Source organism: Prinia subflava, chromosome 11 (assembly GCF_021018805.1).
Source record: "Prinia subflava isolate CZ2003 ecotype Zambia chromosome 11, Cam_Psub_1.2, whole genome shotgun sequence".
Taxonomy (NCBI): Eukaryota; Metazoa; Chordata; class Aves; order Passeriformes; family Cisticolidae; genus Prinia; species Prinia subflava.
The window spans coordinates 21,243,320-21,263,078 of NC_086257.1; the positions used below are offsets into that span (position 1 = coordinate 21,243,320).

At 46.2% G+C, this 19,759-nt stretch overlaps 1 protein-coding gene across 3 annotated transcripts in view; it reads left to right on the top strand.

Moving 5' to 3' along the window:
- PLD1 (phospholipase D1) overlaps positions 1 to 19,759 on the top strand; it is a 63,007-nt gene that overhangs the window by 4,804 nt on the left and 38,444 nt on the right. For 2 of the 3 annotated variants that reach the window (XM_063408254.1, XM_063408256.1), the window contains exons 2-6: positions 13,189 to 13,374; positions 13,702 to 13,829; positions 14,124 to 14,269; positions 15,087 to 15,195; positions 16,618 to 16,683. In XM_063408254.1, coding sequence (XP_063264324.1) covers positions 13,221 to 13,374; positions 13,702 to 13,829; positions 14,124 to 14,269; positions 15,087 to 15,195; positions 16,618 to 16,683 — 603 coding nt within the window. In that variant the 5' untranslated portion in view covers positions 13,189 to 13,220. Of the gene's footprint in view, positions 1 to 5,092; positions 5,111 to 13,188; positions 13,375 to 13,701; positions 13,830 to 14,123; positions 14,270 to 15,086; positions 15,196 to 16,617; positions 16,684 to 19,759 lie in introns of those variants that run through there. The other variant, XM_063408255.1, reaches the window with a different exon arrangement.

Genomic DNA, 19,759 nt, shown 5'->3' on the forward strand with positions numbered 1-19,759 from the left:
AGTCTAAATAGATGCAGGTCAGGGAAATCTTGCTGAAAAAGGGTCAGGGAAAGGGAGATGGAGCAAGTGCCAGAGGATTTGCTGCTGTTTCTGCAACGAGCGTGGTATCAGCAAGGGTGATAGCACGGGCTTATTGCCAAAGTGGGATGTGGGGCTTTAATATCGAGGTAATTACCTGATTTTACAGGCTACTGTGCTTGCATGGATGCCAATAAAATCTGGCAGAGAGTGGAACTGGGTGGGAATGAACCCTGGCACACAGGTTGTGCCCATCTGTGCCAAGTCTGCACTGAAGCCCCTGTTGGCTGCTTGTGGTGTTTGTACCTTTGTGCTCTTTGGTTTTCTGTGATTTGTTTGCCCTTAAATCTTCCCTTTTGCTCCCTGGGGATGCAGAGTGGACCACACTGAGCTCCACCAAATAAAATGGTGCTATACCTCCAGTAGGATTTGACAGCAGAGTAGCCAGTTTGCATTAGTTACGTTACTGTAATAACATTGTCCCTTCCTCCTCTATCCTGTTTTTTATGACAGAGGAGGAATAGATAAAATAAATTATCTTTCTCAGTAAACTCACTGTTTACAGAGAAAGGCTTTAAAAATAGGGCAGGTGTAATAAAAGAGGTGAATAGTGGTGGGGTGCACATTTTGCAGAAGAGAAAAAGCATTCTTCCACTGGCCACCCATGAAAAGCCTCTGGGAGAGGAGTTGCAGGGCTGAGGAGGAGAAGCCTCATCACTATTAACAGGTTTACTTGACAGAAGGAGACTTTTCTGTCTGGGTGGGCGAGTCCTGTGCACACTATACTGACAGCAGCAAATATTCAGAATATTCATGGTGTTGAGATCTACTTTCCTGGCTTACACCTGCTGGTGAAGAAAGAATTAAACTGCATTTCCTGGATTGCATTTTTCAGGTCAGGCTGTGAGTGGGCCTGATTCCTGTCTTACATTTTTCTTTCTGCCGGTTCAGTAAGCCCTTATGTGCAGCCTTCACAGGAGGGCTCTGTTTTTGGAGAAATAAGATAAGCCTGCTGAAAACCACCTGGTACTTCCCTGGGCTCTCCCAGGACTGGCGGCAAGATCCCAGTGAGCTGTGGGCACTTTACCTCTTCTTCCCCAGGGCTGGGGAAGGTGGTCCAGGCACAGAGGGTCCTCTCTTCTCCGGGACAAGCGCTCCAGAGCGCAGAGACAAAAGGCAGTGCCAGGCAGACAATGTCCCACAGAACAGCCCTCTGACAGCCTCTGTCCCAGCCTGTGCAAGTGGCTGATTCAGAGCCAGTTGCAGTTTCTGGTTGTCTGGCCATGCAAGAACTTGCTTCTCTTTTCCCTCCAGGATCTGCCCATGCCGTGTCCTGGGGCTCTTCCTTGCCACTGGCACTGACTCATCACTGAACCACTTCCTAGAAACTTCTCCCATTTTACCAGCTGGACTTCTGGCAGGATTTTTAAAATCAGAAATACTCATTTCTTCTTCCTGCTTGTTTCGGTCCCACCCAGAAGTGTTTTCTGCTGGTGAGCACAGTGCTCACTGCATTGCACTGGGTCAGATGAATTTCGCAGCACAGGCTTCCCTCACCATCAGCTGGGCTGGCTCCTTGTTGGAGCCTCCAGGAAGCTCTTGGGCAGGGGGGAGGAAATAAACCAGCAAGAGTAATTAATTGCATCTTTCTAACACTTTCAGTAGCCTGAGGTGTTGTGGCCATGGCCGGAGCTCATAACTGCACCCCACTACCTGGCTAAAGTCAACCCTGCCGTTGGGGCTTTTCTTTTTTTAAAAGGTAAATATTCTTACTTCTTCCCAACCAGCTTTGAATGTGACACACAAGAGGTGAAACAATTGGATGGTTCATACTTGTATTTTCTCTTTCAATTCAAGTAAGATGCAGTTACATGATGCAGTTGATTTCACATGAGGAACATAAATCTGCCTTATTTGTGGTTCTCTTGGGTGCTCTGGGAAGCACTCGTGGCTGCTGGGGTCTTCTCAGGAGCTCAGCTGTGCTCCCTCTGTCACAGCTGAAGGGCTGCTGAAACAATTTGGAGAGCAGGCAGTGCATCGTTGTCTTTTCAGAAAGAAGTACTTTGTTTTCTCATTTCTCTTTTGCTATTTATGTAGTCCCCGTGAGATGATCTGAAGTATATTTTTCCATGACTGAGGTTTCCTGCAAATTGATTTTTTTTTCTGTGTCTGTGTCCCACCCAGTGTTAAGTCTTACCAAGAAAGAATAGTAGATGACTCATGGTGGCTTTGAAATCTCTGTGGTTAGACCTGATCCTGCAGAGCTTTGGCAGCACTTATGGCAAGTGAGCCATTTTGTTCACCAGGAGAAAGAACTGGCAAGATGGTAACTGCTGTCTGAGCCTCTTGAGCCTTTTTTACTTCTCTCCCAAAACTATTGCATTTCTTCCTGCCAAACAGCTTTTTTTGTACATGTAGAAAAGTCTCTGCAAACACTTTTCTGGGCAGCTCTGCTCCAGAAGGTCATGGCAGTTGAAGGAAAAATAGTCTTTAGTTTTTGCCTCATTATGTGCTGAGGTCTGGAGGGTTAAGCTTGTAAGTCATAATATTAATGCTCTGATTTCCTTTAGAAATTTGTGGGAAAAACACTGTAAAGTAATTTCAACAAAAGAAGAGTGAACTGCAGGGTGTGTGCCTTGCCCAGACACCCGTGTTCCTTGTAAGGTGCTGGGGGTCTGGAGATGTGGGTGAGGGAGAGGAGAGAGCACATGGAGAGCACAGGAGAGAGCCTGAGGATCGATTTGAGCTCTGAGATGAACATCATCTTTCCCTGCCATCAGCGGGCTCCTGTGCAGGCTTGATTGAAGCATTGTTTTTTCCCCTCTAGGAAAGTGATTAAAAAAAATTTGTCCACGGCATCTATTTTGTTCTGAGCAAGCTGTCAGCACTGTCAATGTGTGTAAATGATCTATTTTGCATAAATTTGCAGGTGTTTAGTTGTATTTAAGAAGGAAACACAAGGGAACCATTCGGTTTCTGCAAGTTACTGCTTCATAACAGACAATTTCTTATTGAATTTGGATTTGATGTCAGTCTGAAACCTCAGCCATCATTCCAGAATTGAGAAATCAAAATCCAGTTGCTGTAATTACATACTCATCCTTAATTTGATAATGAATCAAATACTTCAAGGTATAGAAAAATTAACTTGTCATTTATTTGAGTACCCTACATTACCATGTAGGGTGTCCATGGGACAGGCTGGTTTGCAAAGCCACCTGGAGCCCTCTGTGAAGTCTTGGGGACAGCATCTCCTCTGCCCTCTGAGCTTGGGGTAACAGCTTCTCTTACAATTTCCTCTGGGATTTCCCCAAGCCAGCTGTTTTCTTCTTTTAAATGAGGTGTTCCCAAATATATTTTTTTAGCTTGCTATGGAGAAGGAAAATGGACTTTGGGTTGGTGTGCTCCTGCTTTCTCCTTTTTTCTTGTGAGACCTTAGTGTTATCCTAAATCCACAGATAAAGCTGTACAGGAACTGGTTGGAGATTTCTGAGCGTGAAAGGGAGGCTGAGGGACTGATGTCTGCCTGTGTCATGGCTGTGCTGAGGAAGAGTGACTGTTCTTAGAAATGTGGATCAGGAGCAGACATGCAGCCTCCTGTTGTCACCTCTGGCACCTGCTGTTGCTGTTTTTTTGGAAATGATGCCTGATTGTACGGCAGCCTTGTAGTGCTGGGTGTCCCAGCTCGACGGTGGGAGCTGCAGCCACGGAGCACTGCAGCTTTAAGACTAGACTGGAAAATAGCTGAAGTCAAATGAGGATAGAGACATCGAATTCTTGTGGAGCTTATCAGCCAGAATGCATCAAACGCATTTAAAAGCATTGCTAAATAAAACAGTAAAAATCTCTAAGGAGCTTCAGTTTGGAAAGGTGCTGAATGCAGGTTTGCAGGCAGGAGTACAGAAGCATTTTGGGGTGATGAGAATGGCTGTACCACATCATGGGGCTTTGTGCTTGTGGCTCCAGCCTGTCCCTACCCTGGGCAGGAGCAGCAGGTGACAGTGCTGTCAGGGTGGTGCAGAGTCCTGTTTGGGATGGGGAAGCAGCAGGATTCTGGCTGAGGAGCAGAGAGAAGCTGGGACATACCCTTGCTGGGACAGCCTGATGACCCCGAGGTACTGCAGTTCCTCTCACACCCATTAACCAGAGGTCACCCTGTGCTTTGGGTTAGCAAAGCACACCCCTGGCACAGTGTGTGCACAGTCAGCAAAAGCTTGGCAGAGGTTAATGTTCAGTGGGAGCAGTCACAGGGCTGGTTCACGCTGCCAGGAAGGATCAGTGTGGGATGGCAGGGTGCAAACACCTGTGTGGGCCTGCCTCTGCATGTGGCTTCCAGCCCTGCACCCTGCCCTTGGAGCTGCCTCTAAGAGGGAGAAAACATCAGTAAGACTGTGGTGGGGGTCACCCTGCAGTGGCTGTCCTCGAAGCTGGTGGGGTCATGAGGAAGCCACCCTGGGAGATGAGGCTGTGCCCAGGCAGGCGAAGGGGTTGGACTTGGCTGCTCATATGGGAACATTTGAGTTCTGCCCTGTAGTGGGGACTACACTAGCAGTAGCACTGTTTAATGGGAGGGTTGCTTTCCTCCTCCATCGTGGCCCTCTGCTCCTGCCAACTGTTTTTTTTTTTTAATGGAAATTATTTGAAAAGTTCCATTAACGCAAACAAACTCCCAAAAGCCAAGACAATGGAAAAAGCATTTTATTGAAGTGTTAAAATTTTAGTTAAACTATTAATTTCAATCTGCTACTCCTTATTGCTGTGATACCTGCAAGAATTTCTGATTTCTTTGAGCAGGTCACATAAAGAGTCAACAAAATCACCTCCCTGTGCTTTCACATGGAAAAAAGCAGGAAGAGAAAGAAAAGTCATGTTCCCGCTTAATGGGAACAGTTCAATCAGCAGCAGGGTGGCAGCAGGAACGGGGACATTGACATCCTGACACATACCTGTGCTCTTTGCTGTGATCTAGAGCTGCTGCCAGGAGCCAGTGCCCGTGCAGGGCTGGGCTAAGATCCTGCTGCAGTTGCTGAATCCCTCCAGAGCACAGGCTGCTTTCCCTGGAATTAGCTTGGCTGGTAGGAGATATGTGAAGGTCTGTGTTTGCATTTATCAGCTGCCACCTAACCCCACTGTGGCAGGGAGGGGTGGAGGTGTTGGGCTGCCTGCCAGCGTTGCCCGCTTGTCTGCGAGCCGCTGGAATTCCCTGCGGAAATGTGGCTTGGCAGGTGGCAATTGCTGGAGCAGACGTGGCTCTGGGAGATACCACAATAGTGTTGAGTGATGTGCAGGACATCAGCCCTGTAGATATCTATACATTTAGGTCACAAAAATACGTGCTGTATTTGTGTGATGTGTTCAGCTATAGATAAGTGCTGTAGCCAGGCGTTTCACCCTGTGAGCACTGTGGTGGTCTCTGTTACCCCTGGTCCTCATGGAGATGGTCACTCTGAGAGTCCTGTGCATTACACTATCACTTTGGCTAGTTCCTTGCTTTTAGAATTTTATATAAAGCTTTTAAGAGCTCTGTCTTGGGCCAAACTCTGTGTGTCTGTCAGCACCCAGAAGTGCTGCCGTGCTTTGGCCCTTCCTGCTGTTTGCTCTTTGCTGCAGGTAGTTTTCCAATCCCCTCTTTTCCATCAGCTCAGGACTGTATTGGCCACTCTGTTACACCTTGGTTATGTGGTTTGAGGATGCTGAAATGGAGCCAATCCTCAAGGTGCTGTCACCTGGTTCCCTTTGCCTGCTTGCAGCTGTAGTGCTAGTGGGTCTCTGGGGGTCAGTAAGCAGGTTCCAGAGGCTCTGGGCATCCCCTGCTTTTCAGGGGTGTTATGTGCAGTGTTCCTGGTTTTAGGGCTCCAGGGTGTGTGCCATGGACCACATCAGGGAGTGGAGGGCTGGCAGAGATCCCTGAAGGATGCACGGCCCAAAGTACGAGTGCTGTGCCTAAACACTCTTGTCTATGCCTGAGGAATCCAAAACAAGGTGATGAATTAATATGTGTAGGGCCAGCCTTAATTACCAATAAATACCTAATGATCTGCTTCCCGGGGAGGCTGCACTTCCTGCAGCAGCCCAGGGAGCAGGGATGGTGCTGCTGGGCAGGGGCAGTGGGAGCCAGAGCAACCAGTGCATCAGCATGAGATCAGCAGCCGAGGATGTTTATGTTTTCCCTTTACTGTTCTGTAAAGCAAATGAAATGAGTCCTTGGCCTGACACTCAGGCTGGGCTGGGTGTGGGGACAGACCAGCATGGAGGGGCTTTCTGGCTGAAGCTGTGGGTTAGTCACCAGTGCCTTACCTCATCCTTTCCCTTGACCCGCCTGGCTTTTCTGGGTCCTTTTCTCCAGCAGAAGCGCTGTGGGATGGATGCTGCAGAGCCCTGTCCAGGGGCAGAAGGGGCTCTGCCCAGTGTGGATAGTGCAGCAGGGACTTCCAAAGATGAACCTGTTATTTCCAGGCCATCCCAGGCTTGAAGCATCTCGTGCCCTGTTGCAAACAGGCTGTGTGGATTCCTGTGACTTTGCTGTTCCTGCGGGCAGGCTGGTGGCTTGGCAAGAGGCCTCACATGGCAAGGACTGTGGAAATCAATAATGCAGAGCCAGGGAACTGTGCTGCAGGAAGCACTAATTGGTTTCTGCTCTTAGAGGTATTGCTATTAAATGTGGGCACTTTGTGGGAATAATTGTTTTGGAAACAGTATTTTAAAATATTTTGGTTTTATCAGGATTGAGCTAAAGATAAGCAAATTAGGTCAGGATGATGTTTCAGCATGTCTGCTGTTGATCTGGATTTTTTATTTCCATTCTCCAGATCTTTCCAGGGTAGGAGCAATGCTTTGGTTCTTATTCAAGGACTGTTTTGTGTGTTTTTAAAAAACAAACCCAATCCTTTTGCACTGGCCCTGCAGTATGAGCATCCAGAAGGGCAGATTTTCAGGAGGCGTCTGCATTTGCTGTTGCTAGCTCCTGGCTCCTCTGGCCGAGTATTTTCCATGTACTGAACTGAAGAACAGGGTTAAGGCATTGCTGAGCATTTTTCACCCCTTTCGTCTTTTTGTTTCATAGTTAGGAAATGTAACATGCTATCTACAAGAAAGCCCTGGGTATTTGATTAAATATTGAGGGAAAGATAAAATCAGTGTGTGTCTATTTTGCTTTGTGTGAGTATGGGTTTTTTTCCTGGGCTAGGAAAGCAGGATGGTCTTTGCAGGTACTGGCAGGGATCCTGAGCACAGGGGACACTTCCTAACTGTGGTGAAGGTCTGACCCCTGCCCAGGGGTGTGGAAGGAAGGTGTGCCAGGGCATAAATCTGACAAGCCCAGCTTCTCTTGGAGGAGGCAAATAACTATTCAGAAATGGCTCATATCAGATGAGGGTATTTCTCCAAGACAGGGTGATCCAAAGCTAATTTTAGGTTTAAAATGGGATAAATTGGGAAATATTTACGTGCAAAAGATTCATCACCACCAGACAGAGAAAAAGCTGTTGAGGGCATTGTGCATAGGAATTCCTTGGTGTTTCATTTGGGCTCTTGGTGCCCCTATTGCACCCAGGCTCTTGGCAGCAGCAGGAGCAGAGAGAGAGAGAGAGAGAGAGAGAATTCATGGCTTAGATTCTTTGGGCTTTGCTTTGTTTGTTTGTTTGTTTGTTTTCTGTTTAATAACCCCATCTCACTGCCCTGTTTTGGCCTGAGCCTGTCTGTTCTGCTCCAGGCAGCCTGGGAGGTTTTTGTGTGTCCCACCATGGGTGCTGCTGCCTGCAGGAGAAAACCAAGTATGGGAACAGAGGTCACTTGTCACAGCCCTTGCCAAAAGGTCACTGTACTGGGAGAGATGTCATGAGAACAGGAATGAGATAATTTTCAGGAATTATAGTGTTTCTCACCATAGGGATAAGAGTTGATACAGAGCATCAAACCCTGGGGGGCATTAGCAGGAAATGTCTGTTTTTCCTGGATGTATTTTCTCTTCTCTGCTCCCCTCTTTTTCCAAATTAAGTTTTTCTGGGTTTCATAGCTTTGTGTGCTGCTTTTCAGCATTGGGACCTCATTAAGGAGCTGTGATTATCTGAGCTTGTTTCATATCTGCCACTAAACTTAGGCTGACCAAATTTTAGGTAGTCTGTGCTATTACCAGCCGCATACATTTTCACATCAGGACGTCAGTGTCTTCAAAGCACAGAACTGTTCATGAATATTTACAAAAATATGTATTTTCTGCCTTCCAGTTTCCATGCCTTTAAAGCTGTGCTTTTGTTGTCCTGTGCAACAAGTAGAAAAAAATTTTCTTTAGTGAAGGCTGAGGTGGTCATATGATCCCTGAAGTAATAACTTGGGGTTAAAGCATAACCAAAATGGCAAATAACAAGTAGATATTCGGCCTGCAAAGTTGCAGAATGGAGCTACAGGTTTGCAATAGATTCACAAGGGCTCAGGGATTAATAGAGTTAATTTCTATTTATTTTTTTAGTCACTGTCCCTGCAGTTGAAATCTTGGCTGATTCTTGGTGCAGTCACTATTTCCAGTGTATATATTTTACTAGTTCAAGAGGTTTGGGGCCCCTGTGTTATGGGGCCAGCCTGGGACAGGAGGCAGAGAGCTTGAGTGGTGCTTAAGGAGGAAGCAATTAATGAGAATTAGGTTGGACAAAGGCAGCGTCAGCAGTCTTTATGGGGTTTGTAGTATGTGTTTTTACCTCTTTCAGTGTTTAATCATCTCCTTTTTTCTTTGTCTGTTCATTCTGTCCAATGTTTTCCTTGACTGCTGAGTCTTTTGATTGTATTTTCCTTCTTGCTGCTTTTGCCCGGGCAGACTTTGAGCCGGATAAAGCCAGAGCAGCACCTTCCCTCTGTTCAAACACAGGCTGCCACGCCAGCCCCTGGATTCCCTGGCAGCAGGTTTGGGGTGTGGGTGCTGGGGTGCAACTGTTCCCCTGCCTCCCTCAGCCCTGCAAACCCCTCCTCAGACAGTGCCAGGCCTTTGCCATTAGACAGGGCTTTCTCCCTAGTTTCTGCTTTGAACCAGCAGTTAAACTGAAAGAGAGTAGATTTAGATCAGACATTAGGAACAAATTCTTGCCTTTGAGGGTGCTGAGGCATTGGTTGCCCAGAGAAGCCGTGGATGCCTCATCCCTGGAAATGTTCAAGGCTGGGTTGGATGGGGCTTGGAGCAGCTTGGGATAATGGTAGATGTCCCTGCCCATGGCCAAGGGTTAGAACTGCATGATCTTTAAGGTCCTTTCCAACCTAAACCTAATCCAGGGCACTTCTCCCTCGTCCACCCTGCTCACAGCAACCTTCTGCAGGGTTGCAGTCTGCTGTCACGTTTCTCTGCCTTCTCTCAGTATTGACACTGTTCTCACAGGTCAAATGCTTTAGGTCTGAGTCTTCCTGTGTTCTGCACCCTCTCTTCCTTCCTGGCTCACAGGCAATAGTCCTGTTTGTGCATCTTGGCACAGGTTTTGCCTTTGTTCGGATTGCCAGTTCTTGACTCAGTCAGACCCTGGTTTTTATCTTTTGGTTGTTTGGGTTCTTTCTTTTAAAAAAACTGCTGCTTATTTTTGATTCCTAATGGCAACAGCTGAATACTGAAATGCAGCACTTATTTCTCAGAAGTTTCATCCTATTATTTGCATTATTATTATCCTCTGATTTGCTGGTATGACTTGAGTTTAGTATCAGAGGTTTATAATTCCCTTCTCTAATCCATCAGCAGTGCAAGCAGTGAGTGGCAATGGACAGACAGGGGTGTAGCCTGGCTGGTTTGTGGTAAAATCCTGGATATCCATGTGTGGTGCCTGTCTGCACCCAGCCTGTTGCGGATTAACCCAGGCATTCCTCAGCTTGCCCATGGGAATGCAGAGTGTCTGCATGGAAACTCTGCTCAGGAGGTTAAATAGCTCTTATGGAGCTGAGCCCTGGAAAGCAATTTGGCAAAGCTTTCAGAGGGATTTGGTATGTCCTGTCCTTCCAGCTGACCCCTGGGCCATTCTCCCTGCCCAGGGCTGGGTTTGCCCTGTGTTCTCTGGCTCCACAGCAGCCAGCTGTGACAGGGAGTGTGGCCATTGCCCAGGCTTGTGGGGCTGCTGACAGGGCCATGGCCAAGTCACATTTTCCCTCTCAACCCCAAAATTTGGCTCTAATGTCAATGGGGGGAATCTTGCTGCTGAGACTGCCTCGGGTCCATCTGAGTTAGAACCCTGCTTTATACCAGGATTTGTCTGTGCCAGCTGTGAAAACAGCTTTAGCTTAAAAAAATAAAATAAAATCCTGAGTTATGGAGCCCTGCTGCGGTCCCTTGCAAATAATCATTGCATACACTGGTTAATTGTTTATCCATTAACCAACTGTGTCAATTAATCTGACAAAGCACCCAGCTGTACCTGGCACCATGGGGAGGAAAGGAGGAGGAGGGAGGATGAGCATCATCTCTCCCTGTTGGCTCCTCTCTGTTGCTCTTCCTCCAGCCCTGCTGATGTGGTATTTGTCTGCTGGTTTCCTTCAAGATGGCATGGCACATCCAGAGTGTGTTTGGGCTCGCGTTCTCTTTGACCATGGAAAACTTCTTTTGGAAAGGACATTGAGTTTCCATGAAGTAACAGCATCTTCTGATGGAGGAAAAAACACCCAAATTCTGTTTTGTTTCTAAATGTGAATGCAGACAGAAATACAAAACAAGATGCTGCTTTATTTGCAGGTAGAAATATACAAAAAATTCTTTGCATGGAGTGCTGAGTGGGAAATAGGATTTTAATGTATGTATTGGTACAGAGTGAGGCTTTGGACTCCCTCCTGCCATCCCCAAGGTTATTTGGGAAAGCCTGGTAGCATGGCCTCCCTTAGGAATGCTGTTTATGTATGCCTGCTTTACAGAGAGAAAATCAAGCATCCAAAGCTAGTCTATATCAGGTGGAATGACGTCACTCCAGACAAATGAAAATGTACCTTATGCTCTCTGAATAATTGAAATCCCCTGCAGTACATTGTTAGAATAAGAAAAGTGTAAAGCCTCTAAGAGGGAGAACTGGCTTTCCATGAAGCGGTGACAAGGGAGGTGTGGGGCAGTGCCAGAGCCAAATTCCTGCTGCAGAGAGGCTGCACGGGCTGGGTAGGGTAACATCAGTGGGGTGAGAACAGTTAGATAATTGAAACAAAATAAAATAGACTAATAATTGTAATGAAAGGGAAATAACACCGATGGTGGTGGTGTGTAATACAGTAATTGCTCCCCAGCCCCTGAGCAGTGCCCAGCAGCAGTGAGCACCCCCAGCCAATTTCCCCAGCTGATATCCTAGGAATGGTGTCCTGTGGAATGGAATATCCCTTTGGCCAGTTTGGGTCAGCTGTCCTGGCCATGCTGCCCCACAGCTTTCTGTGCACCTCCTTTTGTGCATTGGAAACTGGGAACTCCTTGGATTAGGGGAAGCAGAATTTAGCAACAACTCAAGCATCAGTGTGTTACCAATATTCTTCTAGTCCTAAATCCAAAACAGAACACTGTACCAGCTAATAATAAAATTAACTCCCTCCCAGATGAAATGAGGCTGTTGCCCCAAAGTTCAGTGTATAAGTGGGAAAGGAGGTACCACATGTGCATTTATGTTTGAATTATTCATGCAGATCTCTTGAAGTGATTTGGGGAGCCAGTGATCCCCTGGTCTGGTCCTGAAGCCTTCTGTACTCTGGTGGCATTCTCTGCCAGAGGTAGAAGGTGACAGAGCTACCCCGCCCCTCAGAGCCCTCGCTCCCAAGATGAAGCTGTTGGTTCTACATTTACTTTGGTATAAGAGAAGAGATTGACCCAGTTTTTCTTGATTCAAGTCTGTGTGCAAATGGATTTTTTTTTCCCAAAGGCAGCTGCTTCTAGCATGTTTTTGGGCATACTGGTATCAGCCTTATGTAGTAATGAAATAATGGACTTGTTTCAAAAGGAAACAATAATAAAGAAAGTTCTTTCAAAAGCAGCTAAACACATGATTTATTAAAATGTTAAATTATTTCCAAGTTACGGCATACCCAGCTCTTGTTGTAGAGCTCACTCAAGAATAATTGCACAGTGTTCTTTGTAGAATTTAATATCAGAAATGTCACACTTTTTTGGAGAAATCATTCTTTAACACAATGTAAGAGCTTCCACAAGTATAAATGGGCATCCTTGTATTGGCTTCTGTAAAATGTTGCCAGTTTGTCCCATCCATATTTTTACAGCATAGCTGTTGAGCTGTGACATTTATTGCAGAGCAGGACAAAGATTGAAGGGACATTTTATCATCATCAGGGAGCAGGAGCTGGAGCCTGGCTGTGTGCAAGGACCAGCAGCCAGCTCCACAGCCCCACAGTGAGATGCAGAGCCTGGAGGAGGAGGAGGATTTGCAAATACTCACAAGCAGGGAAGGCTTGTGCTTGTCAATGGCTGTGCCTCATAGATCGATTTACTTTTGTTTCCTTATTTTTTTTCTCCTTCCTTCCCCATTTTTCTCGTGACTCAGGCCCATGGAATGGATGGGTGGGAAATGCTGTAGTCACCACTGCCCAAATACCTCTAAGTGCCACTGCCTGAGTGCCCTGAGGTGGCAGCAGCCTTTTCCCTGGCCGTGTCCCCATCACAAGGGGACAGTGGGCTGGTCCCCTGCAGCCACCTGGGATATTGGAGGGGTGAGCACAGAAGATGTGGGGCCCACCTTTTGATCCCAGGCTTTTTGGGGGCATCAAGATGCTCCTGACCCCAGAGAGGAACCTTTAGAGCTGTGACTTTTGAGTCTGCTGGAAGGATGGAGCCGAGGGAGAGCAGCAGGCACGCAGACACCACAGGCAGTTGTGTAAGGTGCATAGAAATAGAGGAAATCTTCATGATCCTGGGAGTTTCCATCACTACTTCACTCAAAGGAAGAACATATAGCAAAAAGTCCTACTGATTTTCTGAGTGAGCTTTTCCTCCATCCAGCCTGACCTGGGAAATTCAGCATTGGGTGAATTAAGTCTGGGATTGGGCCAGGCAATGATATGGTTTGTAGCTTTAGGACTGAACATGTAGCATTGGGCGTGCAGGATGGGGATAGCTGGGATGAATGTGGGTAAAGGGATGGAAGGAAGATGTGTCCATGCACTGCCAGTGGTTTCCTCCAGCCCTGTGTTGCAGAGAAGGTGGTGACAGCTCTGCCCCTCTCTCCCCAGCGCCCCGCGGCTCCTGAGCGCAGGCCCCTGAGATGTCTCTGAGGGCAGAAAGCCATGCAGCCACATCCACACTGAAGAAGCTCGCTGCAGACATGAGCAACATCATCGAGAGCCTGGACACCAGGGAGCTCCATGTGGAGGGGGAGGAGGTGGACTCAGAGGTGCTCACTGACCCCAAAGGGACGGGTGAGTTGATACCCATGGGTTCTCATCCCCGTGTCCTGCCTGGGTTTAGCAATCTGTTGGCAGGTAGGCTACAGCCTCAGTGGTTTTGCCAAGCCCAGCATAGATGCTGATTTAGAAGCAGGAGGCTCCTCAAACTTGAGCTTCCCAAGTCCATTCTGTGTAACCTTGTCTTTGAGCTCTCTTTAATAAAAACTGCTATCTTTTGCTGGAATTACTGCTGCTGTATAAATGCTAATTAAAGCATTGCTATCTGCTGGCTTTCACACCCGTGTGGATTGTTACAAGGCTGTTGAGCTAACAGGTTTGTGGGGTTTGTGGTCCTTGCAGTGTGCATCCCCTTCTCTGCCATCTACCACACCCGTGGGTTCAAAGAGCCGGGCACGCAGACGTACCTCACGGGATGTCCTGTCCGAGTGCGCGTGTTGGAAGTTGAACGCTTCACTTCCACTAAGAAGGTCAGAACTTCCAGAGGTTTCGTTGGATTTCTGTAGAACTGTATTTAAAATGCTGTTTGTGCCTTAATTTTGTGCTTGCTTGTTTGTGGGCTGAGGAAGCAGCAATGCCCGTGTCTCAGGAAACGCTCAGGAGAGAAGGTTATCTGTCTTTTTGTAAAATGTAATAAAGCAGAACAAGAAATCATGAGACAGAATAATCCTTAAGTAAAGTTGAATAAAGGCTCTTTAGATGAGCAGCTGCAGGAAAATGGCTTATTTCAAAATTTGCATCCCATGTGATGTTCTCCCCGGCAGGTACCAAGCCCCAATGTTTACACCATCGAGCTGACCCATGGAGAGTTCGTCTGGCACGTGAAAAGGAAGTTCAAGCACTTCCAGGAGTTTCACAGGGAGCTGCTGAGGTACAAAGCCTTCGTGCGCATCCCTATCCCCACCAGGAGGTGAGTGTGCTTCCCTGTGGACACCATGGGCTTTGGGAGATGTGATCTTCTAACTTTTTATATCTTTTTGGTTTCACTGGTCCCATTTACTTAGTTTTAAGGAGGCAGAAGAATTCAATCTCCATGAATATTTAGCAGCTGTAATAAAAATATTTAATCTATGTGTTTAGCAGCCATAATCTAAGTGATGCAAACACCTCTCTGCTGACGCAGAAAACGTTGTCTCCTGGGTCATCAGCTTTTGAGCTGGAATTACCTTGAACTTGAGGAAGGGTTATAATGCTGATGGAAATTGCTGGAGCTTTGTGGCTTTCTGATAGCCTGGGCAGGATGTGGGAGGTATAGGGGTCCTTGGCCAGGCTGGCCTTGGTGCTTGGGATGGCTGGAAATATAAGAGGAAAGGGAAAAGGAGTGGGAGGGGAAGTGGTTTAGGTTAGTGAAAGCCTCCTGCTATAGACACACATTGGGATGTGATAGGAAAGGTAAAATTATAAGGGCTTAAGAGCTAGAGTAACATAATGCTCTAAAAACAGAGTGTAGGCTCCCTTTACTTACAAGGGAAAATTGTGGCTGTCAGAAATCCAATTCTGAGATTTCTGTTTTGTAGTTTTATTTGTGAGCCAGTTAGAGTTGTCTTCTTAAATGAATCCACACTGTCTTCTTTTCTGGTTTGCCTTTTGGCCATCCTGCCTGCACATCAGTTTTTAGGATCTTGGACAGAAAAATAAAGGCTTTACAGCAGAGGGGTTATGTATCAAGGCATACAGACACTTGCAGCATACTGAGACTTGATGTTGGGGTGTGTTTTTCCTTCCAGTCACACCGTGAGAAGACAATCCATCAAAAGGGGAGAGCAGAGGCAGATGCCGAGTCTGCCGCACACCGCGGAGAGCACGGTGCGGGAGGAGCACTTCTCCAGCAGGAGGGTAAGTGCCCCCCTCAGTCTGGGGGCCAGAGGGATGCTCTGAGGGGCAGAGAAGCCTGGCAGGCTGCTTGCAAAGCCACACACTATCAAAACCCTTGTTGGTTTTCATTACAGTGTTTTGCTTGACAAAGTTTGGCTTTGGCAAGTCCAGCTTTAATGCCGCATCCTCAGCTGTGCAGTGATGAGGATGCTGCTCCTGAGGTTCCTGTGGGCAAAGCTTTCCTCTGCAGCCGAGGAAGCACCGTGAGGCTGCGAGTGGTGGTTCCCCTCCTCCCACCTGCTCTGATTTAAAGATAGACAAGGCACTTCACAGAGTTGATTTGTGTGACGGAGGCAGCCCCGTGGCCATCAAAATCTGAGAGAGATTTCAGTGCTGTCCCCCTCTGATAGAGGAGCTGACAGGCTACTGATGCTGAAGTGGGTAATTTTAGCCCAGGCACACGTGTTTTGTGTAACTTCATCAGATGTTAACAGATGGGCCCTTCCTTGGAGAGGGTGGATATCTTCCTACCTCTTCATTGCAGCTTTGCTGTTCTTGAGTTAAAACCCCCATGTTTGTTCAGGCTGTGCTGATCGTTCTCTTTCTGCTGCTCCCTCCCTCCCTCCCTGGGCTTTGTGCCACTGGAACTTCAAGACCCAAAGGATTAAAGGATTGTGTCTTGTGGCTGTGCCATGCAGAAACCCTGCTGTTCACGGCTTCTCTGATGTGTGGGAAGTTTGAGGAGAGAGATGTGGGTTTAAAAGAGGAAGAAAACTGCTTTATAGATGCTCTTTATTTTTTTAGCTCGTGTTTCCTTTCAGTTTGCTTTGTGTCCTGTAGGACTCTGTTCAGTTTCCCATGCCCAGACAGTGTAATTTTTTCTTTTCCCTTTTACCATGAGGATGGTAAGAGATTACTTCTCCCTTCATGATTTCCTCTCTTCTCCCCTCCTGGCTGGGGAGGACAGGCCCAGCCCCTGCTGTCTCTGTGTCCTTGGGACAGGACAGCATGGTCCCTGTGTCCCTCATCCCATGAGCCTTTTGTTTTAGTTAAACAGGCTCTCTCAGTTGCCTCTGACCCTGTTTCCTCACAAAGCTGATTCTTGTGGGTCAGAAACAATGGGGACTGATTTGGTATTTAAAATTGTTCTGAAACTTTAGCTCAGTCAGGAAAGTTGACCTCCAAAGTGACTCTGCCATGAAACAGGTCTGCTGGTAGAAGGTACAAACACAGAACTAGGAACAGTAAACAACCTATGACCAAACTTTTTGTGGTGCTGAGCTGTGATATCCTGTGAGCACATAATAATGGATTTATTTATCCACTCAAACTGAAAAGTGGGTCTGATTTCTTGATTGCTTCTTAATGTCAGACAGTTGGATTACAGGAATTCTCAAGAAAAACCTCCACATCCTATCTAAAGTTTTGACATTTTAATTGTAGAAACAGCTGGAGGACTACTTGACAAATATCCTGAAAATGCCAATGTACAGGAACTACCATGGAACTGTAAGTAGAAATTAGTTTGCTTAATTGTCTAAAGAATATTCACTTTACAAATGCTGAATTCATTAGAAGAAAACATGCAGCTTCTGCAAGAAACATTTTACAGCTGTTTTGTGAGCATTTTGGCTTAGCTGATTTCTCCAACACAGATGTAATATGATTAAAACCAAAGGAATGACTCAGTGTTAGAGGTTGCTGGTATAACACAGTGATAACCTCCTCCAGCTAGTTCAGTCCAGACAGCTTGTTGTACACGTAGTGAGATTCTGTTTCATTCTGCAGACCGTTTAAGATGATAAGTCAAGGTTTTAAATACTTTAAAAATTGGAACCCAAGCCATATTTGTAATTGCTCCTTCGGTCTGTGCTTTGTGTGTGGTTCTGGGTGCAGATTTGTCTCAGGTTTCTATTGTGTGCAGTTTCCCTGGACATCAGTGATGTTGAGTTTGTGTTTGTGTGTCTCACCCTGAGAGGTGAATGAGTATTTTTTCAGTTCCAGAGGGAGATGGTAGTTGGCTTATTTCTCCAAGTCAATACTCTTTGAAATGAGGAGAGATGTCAAATCCAGCTTCAGGCCTATTTTAAGCAAAAAATACTTCTTTTGAAATTCATCCTTGAATGTTTCTTCAGAAGTCCTCACCTGTCAGCCACAGCTGTGACATCTCCTGGGGATGGTAATTTATTTCCCCTTTTTTTGGCTGCATAATGACTGTCTTACTTCATCTTTTGTATTACCAGCAAAATCTGATGCACACTCTGAGTAGCTGCCAAGTTTAGTGACATTTCTGAGCACAGAGTGATAACTGGGAACACCTGGTTTTCAAACAAGCCAAAAATACAGACTGAACTTTGGGTTTCTGTAGCAGCCAGTTTGCTTCCACTTTTGCTGTTGTTAGATATTCTTCTGGTTTGCAGGATTTCCATTGTGTGGAGATGCTGGGCAGCTCATAGCTGGATGTTGTGTATAAAAACTTCAAAACTGTGTCCTCTGTTGCAGAGCTCAGTGTTGAGCACTGCTTGTTCCATGGGACAAAGTTCCATTGGGGCTGGCCACTGCTCTTTGGATGGCAAGAAATCTTCAGGCTGAGGCTGAGGAAGCTGCATTCCTTAGAGTGCTTCTCTAGGGGCCAGGCTGTGGAGCTTAACTCCAATGCAGTCAAGAGCTGTGTTAGTCTGCATGTGGAAAAGAGTCATCTTTTGTTCTAGAAGCAAGACTGGGATAACTTGGCAATTTTGATCAGTAGCATATGCAGAGCGGGGGAGAGTTATTTTACAGTGTGGATCCATCTTGTCACTTTAGGCAGGTGTTGCCTTTTTCAAATATTTTGGAACATTTCTGCTCCTATGGGAACGTGAGTGGTGCTTTGGCCAGGCTGTGGTTTGAGACGGGCACAGTGGGGGCTGGGAGGGGACACGGGCAGCCCTGCCTTCCTGGGCAGCTGTGGGGAGCTCCCTCCTGGGCTGAATCGCCCTTCTGTCCCCAGCCCCCGGAGCCAGATGTCCCTTTTGCACATAAATTCTCAGTTTATTGTTGGCTTTCACTGGATTTGGCCACAGAGAAGCGTTCAGGGAGGACTTTGCTGCCCGTGGTGGTGGCACGGGTCCTGCAGGCGATGCTGGAAGAAGGCACAGGGAAGGAAGTGCTTCCTTTAAAACAACACCCAAACAACCCCCACCATTCTCAGACAAGACTAAAGTGAAGATTTCTGGCACTTTCCCTGCAACTGTATTTGTCCTCCTGAGAACAAAATGAGGGCTTTGCTCTTCCTGTGGTTGAGAAGTCTTTTGCCTGGATGCTGACAAATGCTGTAACTGTCTTAATCTTGGAGCACATTTGAACTTGTGTTCCTCTCATAAAATCCATGCACTGAGGACTTCTTAAAATTAGGAGCTCTCTTAAATCAGGCATGGAGTTGCAAAGGTAAGCTGAGACCTGCCTGGAGTGTAACCTGTGGTCATTGTGAAGAGCCTGCTTGGGTCAGTAGCATCTCTGAGATGTTTTTTACATCTGAGCTGCACAGTTTAATGAATTTGCTTTTTTTCTTCTTTTATTTCACGTTTGTGGTTAATTTATTATTTGCCAGTGAGAGCAAACTGCTTTATGCACTGTCTGGAGAGTGTGCCATGCACTGACAGCTAGTCAAGCTTGTGGTTTTGCAGAGCTGAAGTCTCTGGTTGGGTTAAGGATCGTGTCCACAGTGACTAAATAGCATCATCTAGCTTTTTATATTTAATATATTTTTAAATTATTTGATTTATGTGATTAAATCTCATGTCTTCTTCTTTCCAAAGCCTTTTTATAGTACTTTTGGGCTAAAGTGCTTTAAGACAATTACCATTAAAATGAATGTTGTGGGAATCTCAGTGTGTTAACTGTTCACACCTTTTCTTCTGAAAATTGGAGGAGTATAGCCTCAAAATGTTGAGGCTTAATTGGATTCTATATAAAAATTTTATTAATTGGACCTTTGCATAATTTTTGTGCAAGCTCCTGTACTTAAAAGATGCCCAAGCAAAATGAAAAGTAAGATTTGATTGGAGTGTGGGTATGTGTGTAATGTTTTGCATGAACTTTAGAGAGAGTAAAAACCTCAAGTGAAAGCAGCACAGTTAAGAACAGCTGTGAAGTGAGAGTGGCCACTGGTTTGCCTCTGATACAGTCTTTGGATCTGCAGACTTTTGTGGAGGTCCCCAGCTAACCCATCAATATTTCTAGCTATTGCACTTGAAATGCAGCACTTTTAGGGTTATTTTAAAATTTATATTTTGTATAAGCAAATTTTTTTTTGTGTAAGAAATTGTGCTGAACAATATTAGTCTGAAGTGTAATTCCATTATTGCTAGTGACCAGTGCTAATCAGCTTTTGGTGCATTTCTGAACCCACCAAATAAAGAACAAGAGTCAAAATGAAAAAATAACATAGAGGAGCTGAATCCTTTCTGAAATGCAGATGCTCTATGAAATTTTTACTTACATAAATCATGCATGCTCCACATTGCTGGCAGGACTGGATGGTTTGAACACCTTGCAGCTGGTTCTCCACCTTCCATAGCCTGTCCTCCTGCAGCCTGTCACTCCC